Source organism: Puma concolor, chromosome A1 (genome assembly GCF_028749965.1).
Source record: "Puma concolor isolate L17-30 chromosome A1, mPumCon1.1.hap2, whole genome shotgun sequence".
NCBI lineage: Eukaryota > Metazoa > Chordata > Mammalia > Carnivora > Felidae > Puma > Puma concolor.
In genome coordinates, this window is record NC_141667.1 from 95,567,809 (window position 1) to 95,590,796 (window position 22,988).

General features: G+C 35.5%; 1 protein-coding gene across 10 annotated transcripts in view; it reads left to right on the plus strand.

The window, feature by feature from the left end:
• The window catches only part of SSBP2 (single stranded DNA binding protein 2), a 322,394-nt gene that overhangs the window by 292,819 nt on the left and 6,587 nt on the right, over positions 1 to 22,988 (plus strand). For all 10 annotated transcript variants that reach the window (XM_025924980.2, XM_025924976.2, XM_025924977.2 and 7 more), the window contains 4 exons: positions 1,810 to 1,880; positions 4,870 to 4,948; positions 7,462 to 7,490; positions 21,872 to 21,970. In XM_025924980.2, coding sequence (XP_025780765.1) covers positions 1,810 to 1,880; positions 4,870 to 4,948; positions 7,462 to 7,490; positions 21,872 to 21,970 — 278 coding nt within the window. The remainder of the gene's footprint in view (positions 1 to 1,809; positions 1,881 to 4,869; positions 4,949 to 7,461; positions 7,491 to 21,871; positions 21,971 to 22,988) is intronic.

Sequence of the window (22,988 nt, forward strand, 5' to 3'; positions counted from 1 at the left end):
GAGAAACCACTAAACTTTTCAGGTGATAAGTAATCTGATTACTCTCCATCCTTCCAAGCCAACAAATTGCCACCAGTATGTCTTCCTAGCCTTGTGCATACTCCTGTGGGCTCATCTTTTGTATAGTCATTCCTAATTTGAAGCCAATGCTCTCCCCGCCAAAAACAGGTTCCATAAGGTCTACTTTATTGTAAAGTTTTTCTGTATATAAAAAGAAGTCTAGAAAATACCAACCTTACTTCTCTTGGTGTTTCTATAGATGAAAGTATGTTTTTGATTGGTATTAAAAACAACAAATTTATTTTTCTTTCTATATATTTAAAATATACAGCCTATTTTCCTTCCAAGTTAATTATTAAAATTAGTTAAGTAAAATTAGGCTAATAAAGATGAAAAACCACTTGAAGATCTCCTGTGTTTAGTCATTAGTAATGACTGATTTTCTGAAAGATACATTTTTATGGGATAGAGTGTATTCCATTAGTTAAATCTCAGCAGATATTTATTGTCTGTGGCACATAGTATAAGACATGATCTCTTTCCTTCTCTCAATGAACTCACTATAACAAAGACAAGAACAAGACAAAATGTTAACTAGAATGCAAAGCAGAATTCAATGATGAGGGGGCATGCATGAATTCAGAAGTTTCAGAAAACAAAATCTCATGAAAGAGGTAACATTTGCAGTGGGCCTGGGGTAGTGAGCAGAATTTCAGTAGATGGACACTGGGGAGAAGATACTTGGAGGAATTAAGAACAAAAATATGGAGATATAAACGGTTGATCATACACAGGAAAGAACAAGCAGCCTGAGTTGACAGGAATATAATGTACATAAGGATGTAAAATAAATAATTAAGGCCACAAAAGTAGATCAGGACCTTACTTAGTATAAACAAATAGAGATCCATCTGAAGTGGGCATGTCTGCTTTTTCAGCAGTAGGATATATTAATGTAGATTTGAAACACTTTTTTTTTCAGAATGGAGAGGCCTGATACATTATATTTAAGAAAATTGTATAATTGTGGGAAAATAGAAAAACATATTTCCTAAATGTAAAATATATGGCCTTTTACTATAGATAATACACTATAAAAACATATGTACTCAGAGACTTTATTAGAATTAGCTAATAGACATGAAATGTAAATTTTTTAATATTATAAAGTGGTACTTATTTTATATGGATATACACTACAGTTATTTTTACTATAATGAATCAAGAATAAAATGAATAAAAAAATTTCATCAAAAGCTGTACTGGAAGAAGCTGACTTTTACTTCAAGCAAGAGAATTTTTCATTCTAATTGTATACTCTCTTTATGTTGGAATTAAGCCATGATATCCCACCAGCTATTAATAATTATTAGATAAATAAACTGTTTTAAATTAGTATATAAGAAGCCTAAGGAAACAATGAAAACCGAAAAGCTACTGAATTTGAATTTTTGGAGATTTTTGTTATACACATTGCTTAATGAAGTCAAAAAGTATCCATGTTTTTTAGAAAAGAAAAACTTTACTGTAATATTTGAGATTTTTAAAGTAATGTTCCTTTTGACCAGAATTATTCAAGTGATTACCCCTTATATATTAGGTAAATATTCTCATTTACAACCTCAGAATGGTAATTTCTGAGTTGGAAAATGACTTACAAGTATTTGTTTCTGAACATTAGTAATGACTATTTTAAGTGCTGCAGCTATTAATATGTATGTGTGTGCAGATCATCTCTGATTATTACTTTGTGATGACTTGGGTGTAAATTATAAAGAAAGATATTAATTAGGTAATGTTTTGTTTCAGATTCAACCAACTCTGGAGACAACATGTATACTTTAATGAATGCAGTACCTCCTGGACCTAACAGGCCCAATGTAAATATGAATTTTTTTTTTTTAATTTTGGAATGTATTTCAAGGCTCAAACTCTAAGTGTAATGAATATTCCTAGATACTATTCAAGCTTTCTCTTTTACTATCCAGAAACTTACTAGATATCCAAAAATAATCAAATCCCTTCTATGTTCTGGATTGACAAAAAATATAAAATACAAAAATGTATAACAAAAGATTGCACATCATTATAACTTAAATGTAAAACTGAACCTAATCAATTATAAAATGTTGGTGTGTGGTGTTATCTAAAATCTCAAATAGTTAATAATTAACACTATTTGAAATGACAGTTAATGTGTAATCATTGACATTCGCCTCATTTTTAGCATCACTAAATTTTTCATTGTGATTGTTTATTTCTTTTATCCTGATAAACTTAAAATAAATCAGGAAGTTGGATTTGCTTGTTTTTCTTTAGATTTTTGAAATCTGGAGTTTAAATATGGAAATGCAGCAGTTCTACATAAAGAATTTGGGTGTTCTTAATAATGCATCTGGTTGTTATTTTTCCATGAAAGCTTACAGAAAATTATTTATCTATAAGACCTACATATTAACAAAAATATTTATAACAAGGTATAGTTAATACACAGACATGTATGAATATAAGGCTGCTTAGTTTAAATAAAAATCAGAAGACATAAAGGAATTTCCATAAGTATACCAAAAAACAGGAATGAAATAATTATTATAATTGAGCTTCTTAGCAGTAAAGACTTTAAAGGGAAACTTGAAATCCATCCAGTATAATATGATACTTGAAATATGGCCAGTCCAAATTGAAATGTGATGTATAAAATATACACTAGACTTTGAGGAGTTAATATGAAAAAAATAATGTAAAAGATTTTATTAAAATTTTTATACTGAATATATGCTGAAATAATTTTGATATGTAGGATAAATGAAATATATTATTAAAATTAACTTGACCCGTTTCTTTTTACTATTTAAACATGGCTGCTAGTAAATATAAGTTTACTTATGTAAGTTTGTGTTGTAGCTCGTATATTATTTCCCTTAAGCAGTACTGCCTTCAGTTATCACTATCCTCTTTATATAATCAAATAAATTGGTTTTCAAGAGAAAAGAAACAGTTTCCTATCAGCAATGTCTAAAGGGTGTTTCCACAGTGATCTTAATGAACATTGAATATGATAATGAACAATGTTCATTTTAGAAATTTAGCAACAATATAGAAAAGCTCTTCATAGTGCAGTTTCATATCTTAGAACTTGATATTTAAAATGGAGGGAGTGCGAGAGGAAACCCAGAGCATATGGCACTGAAGACATTTCTGTGGGCAGCTAAGCTGATACCATCCAAGTATGTTCCATTCTGGTTCTCTAACTCAATACAAAGATAAGAGATCCAAGAAAAGTAGAAGCTGATCGTGTCACTTTTTCAAATGCCATTCATCTCAGCCAGAGGTAGTAAAAGCAAATGCCTGCTGAGGGCTAGGACTGCAGTTTTTTGTGCTTCAAGCATACATACCAATAGTCTTTGTGTCTTTTAAAACACTGTGGGGGCCAGATGAAGGGACCGAACCAAGTAAGTTCAGAGGGTGTTGGCCTTACCAGCACTAGTTTTTCAGCCCAGATCTATACTATGCTTTTGACAAAGGCTGAATAAAACAGTAAGTTCAAAGTTAATTTCTTTAAGCTATCATTCTTAAGCTACCTCAAATGATAGCTTAAAAAGTTAATATTTCTTTAATTGATTTATAAATTAAATTTCTAAAATTAATTCTAAGTAAACAACTTAGAATATATAGAATCTATATATAGAATCTATATAGAGAGAATCTATAAAATATTTATAAACCAAATAGAATATATATAAATCAATCTGTATGCTTTAAGGCTACAAAATTTTAGGCAACAGAAATGACATTATCCTGGGAAAATGTATAAGCATGTGGCTGTATGATCCCAGTGATAGAAAGCCATCTTATTTCCAAACAATCATATATATATTATATACAGTTACTAGTTGTCTGTTGAGGGCAATTGTTTTTCTCCCAAAAGCCTATTTGATTAGTAAGCATCACCACCCCATCTATCTACACACGTAAATACACATACACCACATTCAGTATTCTGTACCATACAACATGGAAGAAATGCTTTTGGCATCAGACATTTTAAGAACAAGTGGTTTTCAGTAGGCTATTTTAACTGTAAACATAAGATAATTATAGATAACTTGTCTTCAAACTGGGCTCTAGATTTCCTCAGGAATATTCCAGGGAGATAAGGAAAAGACTGAGTGGGCAGGCCATGGCTTCTCCACCACCTGCTCCACCATCGTATATCAGTTCACATCTGTTTTGTACTGGGCTTCCAACTTAAAATAAAATAATCCCACTACTTTAAAAAATGTTAAATATAACTGCTGTAGAACGTCCAATTGTCATTGAACTGACATAGTTGAGACTGCCAAGAATTAACTATATTGAGCTGTCCCCAAGGAGCTAAATGTATTTAAACTACAAGATGGAATTATTTATTATGTCCATTTGAACAAAGATAGATTGGCTGCTAAGAAAAATCTTAATGTTGGCATAATAATGTTGAATTATTCTTATTAATAAGTCAATACTTTTAGCAGCTTCCTAGGAATCATCTCTGGCTTATATAGCAAGATCTGTCAATAGCAGAGAAGAGAATGTTTATCCTCTAATTTGCACTGGAATGTATGTGCTTTCTAGTTGAGAATATCTGAAGAAAATATGGATATAAATGAGGATTAACCTGAAGATCCAGAATATAAAGCAGATGGTATGAGGAAAGTAGGGCAGTCAGTTTCAGAATCTGTAAGGCTCAAAAAAATCTAGGAAAATAACCTCCATTATTTGGAAATGAAAATAATTTGTGGAAGTGTCTTACAATGTTAAAGATAGATATTGTAACATTAGATAAATACTTGTTTTCAGTGTGATCATAGAAATTCTCTTCATTTTTTAAAGTTTCCAATGGGCCCTGGGTCAGATGGTCCCATGGGTGGATTAGGAGGAATGGAGTCACATCACATGAATGGCTCTTTAGGTAAGGATATGCAATTTGATGTTTAGAAATCAAAACAAAACTTTTATTCTACAGAGTGGATATTACAGTTTGCAAATTGCTTTTGTATACCTTTATTTACTTTGAATTTATTTTAAAATGCTTCAACTTTCACTTCAGACTGAGACTTTACAGAATATTGGTTATGATAACTGGAGATCATTTGAAAATCAGAAATGTGAGGATTGTTCTAACCTAGCTCTTATTCACAGGTATTTACTTTCACCTATCAAAATCTGAGTGTTTTATGATAAAAGGAGATATTGCTGCTCTGAGCACATATTACATATCCCTCACCTGGAGAGCTACAGTATCTTCTGAGCTGGTTTGTCTACGAAGGTCTATAGATGCAGTCTCAGAGGAACTTATGTTCTCTGCAAGAATTTCTTGACTTTGTTTCTGTATTTTAATGTTTGTCTCTTTTAAAAATAAAATTTAATTATATTCTGGATTATCTGGATGATTTTCTTAAAAGAGAGCAGTGCCACATACTCGTGGCAAAGCAGATTTCAAGTACTATGACTAATAGTTGAAAACATACCTCATAAATGATGCCTTCTTACCAAATGAAGCCCAGTGTCTTCACGGAGAACAAAGAGTTTCACAACAGTGAGAAATAGAGATGAGTGGCACAAAACCAATTAGATCACACAGTGCACTGTACATATAGGCAGGCCAAATGCAAATCCAAAACAAAACCCATAAAACAACAACTACACTTATTTTATGTTTATATATGTTTTAAGTAACAGTAACATAAGCTAGAAGTTGACAATGGGGATAGACACTTATGATCTTTTTTTTCTTTTGAAAAAGAACCATCTTTTACTTAAGTTGGAATAACTATGCCCATGAGTAACTTAGGTTGTACACAGATTCCACGACTCCGCCCAAACACCAGCCTCTAATACTTTGAAAAGCTCTGTAACTTCAATAATCAAGAAACTATTTGCAACCTGTTGCTAGACTTTTGAGCTTTTAAGGTCCATACTTGTTTTATATACATACATATGTTGCCTAGATATCAAAGCCTTAATTTGCACTGTTCAATTATGGTAGTGACTAGCCATGTGTGACTATTTAATTTTAAGTCAAAATTAAATAAAATGTAAAGTTTACTTCCTCAGCTGCACTGCCTCCTATCAAATGTACATGGCCATGTGTAGCTAATGGCTACCATAATGAAACATAGAATAGAGAAACATCTCCATCATCACACAAAGCTCTACCTGTCAGCACTGTTCTAGAATTTTATTTTTTAATGTATTGCAACATAACTCAGTTTCCAATCTTTTAATTTGTAAAATTATTTTTAAAAATATGACATTTGGTCATAGAAAATTTTCAGTTATTCACTAGAATAGAATTTGAGGAAGAGTTTCACATATGCTTGGCATGTGGCTTATTACTTTTTATAATAAACATTATTACACATATTTATATCTACATAATTACATATGTGCATTCAATATGTATCAATGTACTATGTATGTTTATAAGCACTAACTTTATTGTGACTATAACTGAATGTTTTACTATTAAAATAGTAGAATATGTTTATGCCAAAAAATTGTTAAAATGGTTAAAAATAAAGCTAACATGTGGCAAAGATCTGATTATTGTTCCTTGTTACCTAATGTATGATTCCACTTCTTAAGTAAGAAATTAGTACTGATTTTTCATTTCTCCCAGGAATCTACTTAAAATTACAGTATTATAAAGACATTCTTACTTTTGATGGGTTGCCATGAATATTGATTGCTGTCAATTTTTTAATGTTATTAAAAATTCTTCACTTTGGTTATTATAGTAAAATATGGCTCATAATATTTTTAAATATTGCAGATGTCCATCTTATATTTTGTCAGATTTAGAAGCATCATTTCAGAAAATATATTTATCTCTCGCTGTCTATATATACGTATACATACATGCATACATTTTAAAAATTTGAATTGAATACGATTTATAAGTGATCTCTCTTACATTTCATTTTCAGGAATTTATGATAATGGTACTTTTCTTAATTCTACCATTACAAAAATAAACAAAAAAGATGGTTCAGAGCGAGAGGTACAGCTCATCCTTGCATTGCCATCGATGATACTTACTCACCAGACAGTATAAGAGAAAACGAATTTTCTTAAGTTTATTTATTTATTTTGAGATAGAGACCCTGAGCAGGGGAGGGGCAGAGAGAGAGAGGGAGAGAGAGAGAATCCTAAGCAAGTTCTGCACTGTCAGCATGGAGCCTGATTCAGGGCTCAAACTCAGAAACCGTAAGATCATGACCTGAGCCAAAACCAAGAGTAGGATGCTTAACCAACTGAGTCACCCAGGCACTCTGAGTAAATAATTTTTTAAGATTAAAAAATTAAGGAGATACGTACTGGAAAATACAAAGAGTGTACTGCATTTATTTATATTAAAGGAATACTTAATTTGTATATGAAATTATTATCTAATAAACATTTTCTTTTCATATTTTGTTTCAGGGTCAGGAGATATGGACAGTATTTCCAAGGTGAGTGTTGTATAATCTCTGGGTTTTTTGTGTTTTGGGTTGTTTATGTTTGTTTTTTGAGAGAGAGAAAACAAGCACACATGAGCAAGGGAGGGGCAGAGAGAAGGAGAGAGAATCTTAAAAAGGCTCCATACCGAGACAACAAATAGAGGGTTACTAGAGGGGTTTTGGGAGGGTGGTTGGGCTAAATGGGTAAGAGGCATTAAGGAATCTACTCCTGAAATCATTTTTGGACTATATGCTAACTAACTTGGATGTAAATTAAAAAATAAAATTAAGTAAAAAAAAAAAAAAAAGGGTGGGGGGGGATGGCGCTCCATACCGAGCACAGAGCCCAGACACAGAGTTTGATCTCACAACCATGAGATCATGACCTGAGTTGAAATCAAGAGTCAACCAGGCAACCCTCTGTGTTGTTTTTTATTTGTATTTCATTCCACATGGAACTCTTATTAAGATTATTAGAATAACCTTATAAATTTTGTTTTTGAACAAAGTGTTTTTTTAATATGAAATTTATTGTCAAATTGGTTTCCATACAACACCCAGTGCTCATCCCAATAGGTGCCCTCCTCAATGCCCATCACCCCACTTTCCCATCCTCCCCAACCCTCAGTTTGTTCTCAGTATTTAACAGTCTCTTATGGTTTGCCTCCTTCTCTGTCTGTAATTTTCCCCCCCCTTCCCTTCCCTCCCCAGTCGTCTCTTGAGTTTTTCAGGATCCACATATGAGTGAAAACATAAGATATCTGCCTTTCTCTGCCTGACTTATTTCTTTTAGCGTAACACTCTCCAGTTCCATCCATGTTGCTACAAATGGCCAGAATTCATTCGTTCTCATTGCCAAGTAGTATTCCATTGTATATACAAACCACATCTTCTTTATCCATTCATCCGTTGATGGACATTTAGGCTCTTTCCATAATTTGGCTATTGTTGAAAGTGCTGCTATAAACATTGGGATACAAGTGCCCCTATGCATCAGCACTCCTGTATCCCTTGGGTAAATTCCTAGCAGTGCTATTGCTGGGTCATAGGGTACATCTATTTTTAATTTTTTGAGGAACCTCCACCCTGTTTTCCAGAGCGGCTGCACCAGTTTGCATTCCCACCAACAGTGCAAGAGTGTTCCCATTTCTCCATATCCTCTCCAGCATTTATAGTATCCTGATTTATTCATTTTAACCACTCTGACCAGCATGAGATGGTATCTCAGTGTGGTTTTGACTTGTATTTCTCTGATGAGGAGTGACATTGAGCATCTTTTCATGTGCCTGTTGGCCATCTGGATGTCTTCTTTAGAAAAGTGTCTATTCATGTCTTCTGTCCATTTCTTCACTGGATTATTTTTTTTTCAGGGGTGGAGTTTGGTGAGTTGTTTATAAATTTTGGATGCTAGCCCTTTGTCTGATAGGTCATTTGCAAATATCTTTTCCCATTCCATTGTTTGCCTTTTAGTTTTGTTGATTGTTTTCTTTGCAGTGCAGAAGCTTTTTATCTTCATGAGGTCCCAGTAGTTCATTTTTGCTTTTAATTCCCTTGCCTTTGGGGATGTGTCAAGTAAGAAATTGCTACAGCTGAGGTCAGAGAGGTTTTTTCTTGCTTTTTCCTCTAGAGTTTTGATTGTTTCCTGCCTCACATTCAGGTCCTTCATCCATTTTGAGTTTATTTTTGTGAATGGTATAAGAAAGTTGTCTGGTTTCATTCTTCTGCATGTTTCTGTCCAGTTCTCCCAGCACCATTTGTTAAAGAGACTGTCTTTTTTCCATTGGATATTCTTTCCTGCTTTGTCAAAGATTAGCTGGCCATAGATTTGTGGGTCCAATTCTGGAGTCTCTATTCTATTCCATTGGTCTATGTGTCTGTTTTTGTGCCAATACCATGCTGTCTTGATGATGACAGCTTTGTAGTAGAGGCTAAAGTCTCGGATTGTGATGCCTCCTGCTTAGGTCTTCTTCTTCAAAATTACTTTGGCTATTTGGGGTCTTTTGGGGTTCCATACAAATTTTAGGATTGCTTGTTCTAGCTTTGAGAAGAATGCTGGTGCAATTTTGATTGGCATTGCATCGAATGTGTAGTTTGCTTTGGGTAGTATTGACATTTTGACAATATTTATTCTTCCAATCCATGAGCACAGAATGTTTTTCCATTTCTTTATATCTTCTTCAATTTCCTTCATAAGCTTTCTATAGTTTTCAGAATACAGATCTTTTACGTCTTTGGTTAGGTTTATTCCTAGGTATTTTATGCTTCTTGATGCAATTGTGAATAGGATCAGTTTCCTTATTTGTCTTTCAGTTGCTTCATTATTAGTGTATAAGAATGCAACTGATTTCTGTACATTGATTTTGTATTCTGTGACTTTGCTGAATTCATGTATCAGTTCCAGCAGACTTTTGGTGGAGTCTATTTGGTTTTCCACGTATAATATCATGTCATCTTCAAAAAGTGAAAGATTGACTTCATCTTTGCCAATTTTGATGCCTTTGATTTCCTTTTGTTGTTGGATTGCTGATGCTAACACTTCCAACACTATGTTAAACAACAGCGGTGAGAGTGGACATCCCTGTCATGTTCCTGATCTCAGGGAAAGCTCTCAGTTTTTCCCCATTGAGGATGACATTAGCTGTGGGCTTTTCATAAATGGCTTTTATGATGTTTAAGTATGTTCCTTCTATCCCGACTTTCTCGAGGGTATTTATTAAGAAAGGACACTGAATTTTGTCAAATGCTTTTTCTGCATCGATTGACAGGATCATATGGTTCTTTTCTTTTATTAATGTGATGTATCAACATTGATTGATTTGCAAATGTTGAACCAGCCCTGCAACCCAGGAATGAATCCCTCTTGATCATGGTGTATAATTCTTTTTATATGCTGTTGAATTCGATTTGCTAGTATCTTGTTGAGAATGTTTGCATCCATATTCATCAGGGATATTAGCCTGTAGTTCTCTTTTTTTGCTGGGTCTCTGTCTGGTTTAGGCATCAAAGTAATACTGGCTTCATAGAATGAGTCTGGAAGTTTTCCTTCCCTTTCTATTTTTTTGGAGCAGCTTGAGAAGGATAGGTATTATCTCTGCTTTAAATGTCTGGTAGAATTCCCTAGGGAAGCCATCTGGTCCTGGACTCTTATTTGTTGGGAGATTTTTGATAACTGATTCAATTTCTTCACTGATTATGGGTCTGTCCAAATTTTGTATTTCTTCCTGTTTGAGTTTTGGAAGTGTCTGGGTGCTTAGCAATTTGTCCATTTCTTCCAGGTTGTCCAGTTTGTTGGCATATAATTTTTCATAGTATTCCCTGATAATTGCTTGTATTTCTGACGGATTGGTTGTAATTCCATTTTCATTCATGATTTTATCTATTTGGCTCATCTCCCTTTTCTTTTTGAGAAGGTTAAAAAAAAACCTGGCTAGAGATTTATCAATTATGTTTATTTTTTTCAAAAAAAACAACTTTTGATTTCATTGATCTGCTCTACAGTTTTTTTAGAATCTGTATTGTTTATTTCTGCTTTGATCTTTATTATTTCTCTTCTTCTGCTGGGTTTGGGGTGTCTTTGATGTTCTGCTTCTATTTCCTTTAGGTGTGCTGTTAGATTTTGTATTCGGGATTTTTCTTGTCTCTTGAGATAGGCCTGGATGTATTTTCCTCTCAGGACTGCCTTCGCTGCATCCCAAAGCGTTTGGATTGTTGTATGTTCATTTTCCTTTGTTTCCATATCTCTTGAGATAGGCCTGCAATGTATTTTCGTCTCAGGACTGCCTTCACTGCATCCCAAAGCGTTTGGATTGTTGTATGTTCATTTTCCTTTGTTTCCATATATTTTTTAATTTCTTCTCTAATTGCCTGGCTGACCCATTCATTCTTTAGTAGGGTGTTCTTTAACCTCCATGCTCTTGGAGGTTTTTCAGACTTTTTCCTGTGGTTGATTTCAAGTTTCATAGCATTGTGATCTGAAAGTGTGCATGGTATGATCTCAATTCTTGTATACTTATGAAGGGCTGTTTTGTGACCCAGTATTTGATCTATCTTGGAGAAGGTTCCATGTGCACTCAAGAAGAAAGTATATTCTGTTGCTTTGGGATGCAAAGTTCTAAATATATCTGTCAAGTCCATCTCCTTGTTTCTTTATTGATCCTGTGTCTAGATGATCTATCCATTGTTGTAAGTGGAGTATTAAAGTCCCCTGCAATTACCACATTCTTATCAATAAGGTTGCTTATGTTTGTGATTGTTTTATATATTTGGGGGCTCTTGTATTCGGTACATAGACATTTACAATTGTTAGCTCTTCCTGATGGATAGACCTTGTAATTATTATATAATGCCCTTCTTCATCTCTTGTTACAATCTTTAATTTAAAGTCTAGTTTGTCTGATATAAGTATGGCTACTCCAGCTTTCTTTTGAGTTCCAGTAGCATGATAGATAGTTCTCCATCCCCTCACTTTGAATCTGAAGGTGTCCTCAGGTCTGAAATGAGTCTCTTGTAGACAGCAAATAGATGGGTCTTGTTTTTTATCCATTCTGATACCCTGTGTCTTTTGGCTGGAGCATTTAGTCCATTTACATTCAGTGTTATTATAGAAAGATATGGGTTTAGAGTCATTGTGATGTCTGTAGGTTTCATGCTTGTAGTGATGTCTCTGGTACTTTGTGGTCCTTGCAACATTTCACTCACAGAATCTCCCTTAGGATCTCTTGTAGGGCTGGTTTAGTGGTAATGAATTCCTTCAGTTTTTGTTTGTTTGGGAAGACTTTATCTCTCCTTCTATTCTGAATGACAGACTTTTTGGTTAAAGGATTCTTGGCTGCATATTTTTCTGTTTATCACATTGAAGATATCCTGGCCTGCCAAGTTTCAGCAGATAGGTCTGACTACCCTTATGTTTCTACCTTTGTATGTTAAGGCCAGTTTATCCCTAGCTGCTTTCAGAATCCTCTTTTTATCCTTGTATTTTGCCAGTTTCACTATGATATGTCATGCAGAAGATCAATTCAAGTTATGTCTGAAGGGAGTTCTCTATGCCTTTTGGATTTCAATGTCTGTTTCCTTCCCCAGATCAAGGAAGTTCTCAGCTATTATTTGTTTAAGTATACCTTCAGCCCCTTTCTCTCTCTCTTCTTCTTCTGGATTTCCTATGATACAGATATTGTTCCATTTGATTGCATCACTTAGTTCTCTAATTCCTCCTTCGTACTCCTGAATTTTATCTCTTTTTCTCAGCTTCCTCTTTTTCCATAATTTTATCTTCTAATGCACCTATTCTCTCCTCTGCCTCTTGAATCCATGCTGTGGTCACCTCCATTTTATTTTGCACCTCATTTATAGCATTTTTAATTCATCATGACTGTTTCTTAGTCCCTTGATCTTTGTAGCAATAGATTCTCTGCTGCCTTCTATGCTTTTTTCAAGCCCAGCAATTAATTTTATGACTATTATTCTAAATTCTTATTCCATTATATTGCTTAAATAGGTTTTGATCAATTCGTTAGTTGTCTCTACTTTCTGGAGTTTCTTTTGAGGAGAATTCTTCTGTTTCATCATTTTGGCTAGTTTTCTGTCCCTTATGCTTGTTGTGTGCTCTGCACCTGTGAGCACTGCTATATTCAAGGAGGGTCATACACTGTCCAGGGCTTGGCCCTTCAGGAGGTGTTTTTTCAGGGGTTGTTACTTGCTCTCTATTGTTGTGACTTTGGTTACTTCATTATCCTACTTGTAGTAATGTTTTGGAACCTCCACCAGGTGTGCTTTGATTTGTTCCTTGGAGTAGCCCTGTAAAGGAAAAAAGATAGACAAACAGGAGACAAAAGTGAGCAAACACACAAACAAATAACACGAACAAACAAATAAACAAAAACAAAAACCTAAAGACTAAAAACAAAAAACACCAAAACACCAACTACAAATAAAGAAGAGGGTGGAGGCAGTGCTGATGGAAGAGCACATACAAAGAGTGAAATGACAGGAGCGGGGTTTGGGGGGGGGACAAAAAATAAACATTGATTAGGCAGAGAGACTAAAAGGCTTAATCCAGAGAGAGAGAAAACTAAAGAAGGAGGCGGGGAAAACGAAATGAAGATAAAGTTACCCAGACAGAGAAACTATATGGCTCGATTATTCCAGAGAGAGAGAAAGGAGTGTAAAACAGGAGGTGTAGAACATGTATCAAGAAAATGGATTAAATATGTCTGTTTAGACAGACCAATAACCAGAGTAACCAGCCTACAGGAGGGAAGAGATAAGGAGAAGAAATGGAGGGGTGGGGGTGGGGGGAGAATATATCTGTATATCCAGAATTGACCTAGAGTTAATCCAGGTAATGCTGCATCGCTTGTAGGTAGTAGCTGTCTGCAGAGTCTGTGCCGCTCCAGTGGATATGCAATTACCCAGTGCAAAGGGTCATGGTTTGGCATATTCTGGACCCACCTCCACTATGGGCCCTGGGAGTGATCCCTGAGGCCCCACCTTGGTGGTGGTGGTGGTGGTGGTGGTGGTGGTGGTGGTGGTGGATGGAAATGGTGGTTCCCCAGTGTCTTCTCCATGGAGACGACCCAGTGGACTCAGTTTGAGTCGTCCTCACTGTGCCACGGGCACAGACGGGGCGGTCCTTCTCTCTCCACCAATCTCCTGACCCTGCACTTGGCTAGGATTCAAAGTTCTGCTCCTTGCACTCTGGTGCTGGGGAGGCGCCTCTCAGTGTGGTGATACGTGGTCCGGCTGGCTTTGTCTGTGCCACAGCACTTCAGGGAGGATGGCCTTCTCCTACTGAAGACTGAGCCGCCGCCCTTGCCTCAAGCCCCAGGGGTGGCAGACGCAGGCAGCCTTTGTCTTTTCCCACAGCACTCCAGGGAGACAGCTGCCTTTTCCTCCTGCGGACTGCGCCCTCAGCCCATCCACTGCACCCGGGGGATGGTGAAGGCAGGCAGGTTCTGTACTATTGCGCAGCCGTCCAGGGAGGGAACCACTTTCTCCAGCTGCAGACTTAGCCCCTGACCTACTACCGCACCCATGGCTGGCTCCCCTCCTCCCCAGGTGCAGGAAGAGGGAGCCAGCCCCAGTCCGAAGAAAGCCCCGCAGTTAGAGATTGGATCCCTCTGTCTCAGTCCCAGGTCTTTCTCCTGTCCAGATATGGTCCTGCACTTCCCTAGCCACTCTTTCTCTTCCCTTTGTCTCTCTGCAGAAGGGGTCCCTCCCCTCCGTGTCCACGTGGGCTTTTTTTTTTTGTCTCCCCCAGTTCACAGTCACCCACCTGTCTTTTTTCCAGCTTTCCCATTTTCTTTCTAGTAGATTCGGTCTCTTTTCCTCCCAGGCTCTGGTGTTCAAAGTCCTTTGGCTTCTACACTTATTTGTTTGAGAGATGCTGGAAGTATGGATTCCCCCTACTTCTCCACCATGTTGGCCCCTGAACAAGTGTTTGAAAATAGAGGTCCAGATGTAATTAAGTGGAAGTTAAAAATGATCAATGCATATAACGGGAAAGGGTAAAATTAGTTTTTTAACATGGTAAGATTCATTTAAAAGACATACTGTATACATGATTAATTGATACCCAAGTAATAACCAATTTAACCACCTTTATTATGTCACTCATTTATAAAACAAGTTGACATAGTGTAGATAATCTTTTGAAAATGTAAGGAAGTCTAGAGCAACTTGAGGAGAGAGGGACTTGGAAAGATGTTGTTATTCGTTATATGTTATAAGGACATTGCATTTATACATCTCATTTGTCTTTCAGACCTTTATTAGGCAATGCTGACATCCTCAATTATTATTCTAGTTCCCCAGAATAGAATAGGAAAGTAATTAGAAGAAAATTATATTAATACAAGTAGGAAAGAGAGCCTTCTAATAGCTTCTGTCTGTGTTTTTCCTCCTCCGATAGTTTAAGTATTTAAAATTAATCCTTTGCTAAGATGCCTTACTTTTTTTTTATGAAGAATACCTAGGGGCGCCTGGGTGGCGCAGTCGGTTAAGCGTCCGACTTCAGCCAGGTCACGATCTCGCGGTCCGTGAGTTCGAGCCCCGCGTCGGGCTCTGGGCTGATGGCTCAGAGCCTGGAGCCTGTTTCCAATTCTGTGTCTCCCTCTCTCTCTGCCCCTCCCCCGTTCATGCTCTGTCTCTCTCTGTCCCAAAAATAAATAAAAAAAAAAAAACAAAAAAAAAAAAGTTGGAAAAAAAAAAAAAAGAATACCTAAATACTTTTTAGGTCATGATAAATTTTTAGGTCATGATAAATTTAAAATAGTTCTCTGTGGGTCAAAATATATTTAAAATGGCTGATAAGAAATAATTATTAACTACCATTAGAATGATTCTCTTAGAAGTCTGCTTTATATCAATAAATACCAAAATTCATTAAAGGGCAACTTCATTTTTAATCCTACTTCTAATTTATATTCATGTATAATAATTGGTGCCAAGAAAAATAAAGTAAGATTGATTGAGCTACAAAACCTTTTAAATGAAGACTTCAAGCTAAAAAGAAAAAAGAGAGAGAGAGAGACAAAGAGAGTGTAACTGGCATGCCAACATTACGTCTACATTGCCTGGCAGCTCGGCCTTGCAAGTAGTATATGCACTTTGCATATCTATGTTTAGGGACCATCAGGAAAGTCTTTTTCTTTTCTTAAAATAGATAAATATTTGTTGTCATAAATATCATTATAAAGAAGCACTAGCTTACTTATGTGATGAATGGATAAAACTGTCAAAAGGCCTGTTTTCAAAATAAGATTCACTGTATAATTCCATTAGAACCATCTCTCTGGGAAACACCTTTACAGGTCACATGACCATGATTGTATCGTCTGTCTTCGATATCTAACAATTGGTATTAGCTGAATTATGCTTTGTGGTCACCACTAAAATTTCTAATTTTGTATTTGAGAAGTGTATTCTAGTGTCTAAAGATGATTTTTTTTTATTACATGAAGGTGGGATCATCCAGAGTGCTTAACATCATCTTTCTGAAATTTCCACTAATGATCAGTATTTTTGTACACCAGACAGATGTAAACAAAATTCTATATGGGAAGGTACACTTGGCTAATACATTGTTAGATCCCTAAGACAGCCAATACTATTTGTTTTTTCAAGTTTTTATTTAAATTCCAGTTAGTTAATATAGTATAATATTAGTTTCAGGAGTACAGTTTAGTGATTCATCACTTACATATAACACCCAGGGCTCATCACAACAAGTGCCTTCCTTAATACCCATCACCCATTTAGCCCATCTCCCTGTCCACCTCCTGAAAAAGTACTTTGTAATTTATAAAGCACTTTGGAAATTTTAAAGATTCATAATGACAAATTAAATACCATCTTCTAATCTGCCCTCATATCAGATCTATTGTGATTCCTTCCATGCTAATTTTTCCATTCCTATTTCCGGAGACAAGTTTTTCCACTATCCTGTGCCTACTGCTGATAACATTCTCTTGCTTGGTGATGTAGTGCTTATTCTTTAAGCATTAATTGACTACCAAGTGTGTACTTGTGTAGCCTTGTGCACTATGTGGAGATATAAGAGACTTCTTCAAATACAAACATAATTTCTGTCCTCTAGTGGTTAGGCAGGAGTTCTTTCACTCAGTAAACATTACTGTACCAAGGCATTATGTCTGCCAGGCTCTGAAAACCCGAAGTTAAACAAGGTATGATCTCTGCCCTCCAGGAGCTCAGTATAACTGAGCAGACCAAAGACAATAAGGAAAAACTTACACAAAGCAAAGTTCAAATACATTTCACTTAACATAAGAGTTTGCCCCAAGTAATAAACATGTCATTTAACAATATTCTAGAAATGAGTAGTTGTGTCTGCCTTCCGATGAGCTCCTCTGCAGCTCATTTCTGCACTGCCCCTGTTCCAGGTTCGTGGGGTTCAGGGCTCTAACTGCATGATGATACCACTGGTGTCTCTTGTATGTCCACTACCCTTTTTTCTTTAATCAGCAGCATCATATATATTATCTCCATCACCCCCAATTATTTCTCTCCCTACCTCTTTCCATTCACAGCCTAATTATTTCAGATTTTTGTTCCATGCTGTCCACATTATCACTAACTTCATTTCCCCACCTTCTTCCTTTTCCAGCAGAAGACCAGTTCTCTCAAGAAACTCTCCTCCCTTTTCTCTTGTTTCCTGGGTTCATTCCTTTTCATCCTATTCTTTTTCTAGCCATTTTTATTTGTGAATCATAAGACAGTTTGGGCCATTACTGCTTAACAGTTTTGTTCAAAATCCCTCTTAGGTTTCCAGCTACATGTTTTTTGTTCTCCAATTAGACCTGTATTTTGTTAAGTGCCAGTATTACATTTTTTAAAAATTTCTTACTCCTTTTTTAATGTTGTTTACTAGTACTACTTATATCCCTTTTCTACCTTTTTATTGTAAAATACTCTATATTATCCTTCTTATATGTAAGCTAATAAAGAGTATTGAACCTCTGAGAATCAGAAAATTTGGTTCTCCTACCTAAAAATTGGGGCAACATGTTATTTCATTTCTCTTAGGCTTAGTTTCCTTAGCTGTAAAATAGAGCTTGTAGTTCATCCCCTGTCTTCTTCATAAAACTGTTGAGAGTAAAGTGTGAACATATGCTAGGGCTCTAAAGCAATATACAGATATTAAATATCTTCCTCCTCACTAGTTATGCTGTCTTTTGTCAGCAAGGCTAGACACACTGTCACCTGCATTTTGATAGCACTGTTTCAGTGGCACAATGAGCTCAGAACTCCAAATGGAGAGTTTTAAAATTATTTCTTGCTCGGTTGAGGATTACTAGTAAAACTCACATGCATCTCTCTCAAAATGCAGAATTCACCTTTAATTTAGAAGTCCAGAAGTCACCCATTTAATCAATAGGACAAAAATATTTTCCCTTGGAGTTCTTTTAGGAGTTGGGGATTGAGACGAGCATATGGTTTATCTTCTTAGAAGGAAATAATGTAAATAAATTCTGCAGTTCACATTAACATACTTAACACTTATATATTTAGTTTGAAAAAAAAAACATATCAGAGAAGGCCAGATCTGATCATATCACACTTAATGAATTATCCAAGAGGTCTTTTTAACCTAAAGGTTTCTGAGTCAAGAACCTCAGTTCCAGTTAAAGATCCCACACCCTTCACAGGGGAGCTATTCAACACCATAGATCTCTGCCATCTTCTCAGTTTGGCTTGGGCTCTAGCTCCCTTTTATCCCCTGGGAGAACCATGACTGACATTTTGTTCTTTTGGGGGGCTGGCAGAGTCAAAACAACACTCCATAAAACTTGTTATTGGCAGGCTCTGAGGAAGTGATTCAAATCCACCTCTAGAGGGCTTCAAATAATATCAATATTATCTTATTCCAGTTATGGGCCGAGTCAAAATTTATGTACATGTGCACTTTTTTTAATAGCTTGAAAAGGCTGGAACAATTTCTGAGGGTGGGTAAAAGAAAGGACAATAACTTACTAATTAAGAGATGACGTGGAAAAATACTTGCAAAATAAAATGAGAGAATAGAGGGTCTAAGAGAATTAAATGTGTTAGCCAGAGGAAATGTGTGTGTGTGTGTGTGGGTGGGTGGCTGGGTGGGTGTGGGTGTGCATCCTCCCTCATATAACATTCATATATGAAGTTATAGCTTAAGAAAAAAACATTCCAGTTTGAAGAAAGGGTAATTGAGAAAGTAATAAAATCCCTTGAAGATGGGATCAGTATAATACTAATTATACTTTTATAAGCTAAATTCTTAGAGTGTAAGTAGGAAATACAGTACATTGTAACTGAAGTAAGAAATGTAAACAGAGTGCCTAATGTAGTTAAAAGTGATCTTTACTTGGATTTTCTTGTACTCCCTTCTCCCTATGTGCTCAAGCTATCAGAGTGCCTTTTTGATCTAAGCCCTTTTTGTGTGTATTATGTTCTTGCTTTGATGAAATCTACTGGAAACACTGCAAACAAACATAGCTATTGTTAAATATAACATACACACAGTTCATGGAGACCCACACTCATGACCTGTTTTGAGCTGGTGTTTGGAACCACTGTCTTGTTTCTTAGACACCAGTAATAAGTGTGTCTTTTAGCCTGTGTCATTATCAGGTTATTCACTGATCGTGGATAGTACAATTTTCATAAGACTCTGCATTAAGAAATTTTTGTTGTTTTCACATTTTGCAGATTACTTTAGGTTAAAAAAATAATAATAACAAACAAAGGTTTGTCCTATCATTTGAAGATTTTCAAATATGCTCACTGAGCTGAATAAGTTTCAGAGATCTGATATTAGCTGTTTTGTATGTTGAATGTGTCCTTTTAATCTTCCTCTCAATGTTCTTATATATCTTCCTCCCACACCCAAAAAGCATATACTGGTGAGCCACCATGCGATGAATAGATTGCATGGAAAACAGAAACAATAAGAGAGGTGTTGTGTAAATATTTAAATAATAATGCAGTGTCATTTTCAAATTTTAAATATTTTGAAATCAGCATTTTGAGTCAAGAATTAGACTTGAAGTTAGCTAACTTTCAAAATTGTAAATCAAGAAGTGATGCAGGGGACAGTATGGAAGAAACAGGGAGCACCCTAACTGCATCAGAGATGTGCTGCTCATTTCAGGGTACCTCGGGTACCACGGGAAACATGTTAGTTACACAGGAATGAAGAAGTTTGCAAGTGCATCTTTAAATACCCTTATATAGAGAATTATTTTTTATTCTGGGATTACCAATTTCTTAATTATATATAAATTAACAGACATCTGCTTTCACCAAATAGATTTTGGCTAAGCCTTACAAAATTTGTATAAATTTAGTTTTCTTTTTGAACCAAATCAGCATTAACATTCCTGTTTTCAAGGAACAGTTGATTATTTAGTTAATAATTTTAATAATTAATGAGCTATGAAATGATAATACACTTATTTAAATTTTACTTAAATTTTTTTTCAGGAAATGAAGTTATCTATGTTCATTTGAAAGTAGTTACTTTTCTGTATACTTGGGGAACTAACATATTCAGAGAAAAATTTATCCAAAAAAAAAAAAAAAAAGAATCCTCTTTATGCTATTAACTGTGGTTCCCCAGCCCTTGGGGTTCATTGGCAAATCGAGCTCCTATGGACTTCAGAGGATCCTTGTTCTCAGATCTTCCCTGTAGGGTGCACAGCAGGACAAGATATAAGCTGTATTTCCACCAGTTCATCTACCTGTCTCTGCTTTACAGTTTAACTATATTCCAAAACAGCATATATTCTTCTGAGAATAACTCATTCATGAAATTTTAATTTTTATGACATAACTTTGTTTTAGTTAAGTCAAAATCTTCAGAGCAATTTTCTTTTAAAAATCTAGAACTTATTCAAAAACAGAATATAAAATAGAAATGGCTTAGAAAAACTCTAAAATCTGTCTTCCATTTGAAATAACAAATAAAAAATTTTAACCTTGAAGTTGGTTTCTACAAGTCAATAAATTAGACCTTGAAAGAGTCCCTCAGTCACAGTTGCAGTGCTGTGTGAACATGCTTTATATGGCAGTGCCATTCTGTATTTCCTGTTGGTATGGAGTAGCAGATGACCTCCCACAGCTAACATTGCACAGTAATAACAAGACTAGCAAATTTAAGTAGAATATGAAGCAATATGCAGCTAACTTATTAGTGTTTGATTAGATTGCTCCTATCAGCCATTTTATCTTAAAAGAGCATTTCAAAGTAAATCTACTCAAACTAATGATAGGAAAAGATTCTAAAGCAGTTTACTTTGGGCCTTCTTTTCCTCTACAAGTGCACATTGGATTCACAAGTCCTCAGGTAGTTCTCTTGTTCCTAACTATACTTGTCAACCATCTTCCTTTTTCCCTACAGTTCATATAAACAAAAATAGTTGAAATAGTGTTACTACGTAAGCCACATGTAGAATTAAGGGGAAATATTCTCAAACAGTGAGCTTTTGAAGTTTGTTTAGTAAAATCACCAAGGCAAGTTACTGTTCCATCGTTCCTGATCAGTGGGTAGGCTCTCTTCATCATGCCCCTGCTGAGAATGTTTTTTAAACTCTATGGTTCTAGGAACTCTATAAGCTGAGGGTGGGAAATTGAATAAACATTGATTCTGAGATGAAAAAGAAAGTTGTGGTGGGTTATTTTGGGGTTTTGTTTGTTTGTTTGTTTTTTAATTTCCATTTGGGAAAGATTAGTACTTGTCAAGGTGTAAAGAATGAACTAGGATGCACAGTAGAAGTCTAAGATTAGAATTATAAGTCTGCTTTGTCCTTAGAGATGCTGCTGTAGATTTCATTTTTGAAACACTACAATGCAAGAGGGAAATTAAAATCTTTAACAATGCCTTGTTTTCTAAATCTTGTTTACAGAATTCACCCAATAATATGAGCCTGAGTAATCAACCGGGCACTCCAAGGGATGATGGCGAAATGGGGGGAAATTTCTTAAATCCTTTTCAGAGTGAGAGTGTAAGTATTCCTTTGCCTACATTATTATGTCCAAAATTGATTTCTGAAGCTTTCCTTTTAGAATTATTCATAAAGCCATTATTATGATTATTTATCTAGAGCTCAGCAGGTTGATATTTCAAAAGTTAGAAAATTAAGTGAAATTTCTTTGGAATAATTAAAAAAATAAACTTGTTCTTTTTTTGCTCCTATTCTGTACACATAGTTACAAAAACAAAAACTATAAAACAAATTTTCTTGTACAGAACATCCACTATAAAGGAACAATGCTGGAAACAAGTTGCATATTGGATAGTTTTTACAAGTTTTCACATTACTAAAATGGCTTGAGTCACTGCAAAACCAGGTCTGTTCTCAGATCTAGACTCTGAATGTCCTCTGCAAGATATCTACTTCATGCACTAGACATCACTCAAGAGAAGGCCAGTATTGGTGGTCATTTAGCCTGTTATTTCCTTGTAACCTGAGCTGGACACCAGAGTCATTTTTTGAATATGATTACTGCGTTAAGCAAAGGCAGTATTCCATATCTCCATAGAAGCAGACAGGAGCAAAAAGAGAAGTAATAAAATTCATTCACTCATTTAACAATTACTGAGCACTTAAAAACAGGCCAAAGCAATATGCTACACACTGGAGAGACCAAAAAGACAATATGGTATCTTTTCTCAAGGAGTTATTACATAAAACAGTGATTTTTTAAACCTAATATTTCACACTAAAAACACCTACAGAATTTTTAAAAAATACATTTTCCCAGAACTCTCCCTAGACCTAGTGAATCAGAATTTCTAGGAGTGGTACTGGGCATTCTTGAAAATGAAAAAGCTTTGTCAGTGATGCTGATGTACATTCTCTGCTAATAACTTCTGAATTGGAATATAGCATAAAGGATTTCAAAATCCAAACTAATTTCATCTTTATAGCATCAGTGCCCACACATACGGATTTCCATCATTAAAATGAGAGGAGAAAACTTCCCTCATTTTGCCCTAACACAACCTTCACTAGAGGTGAT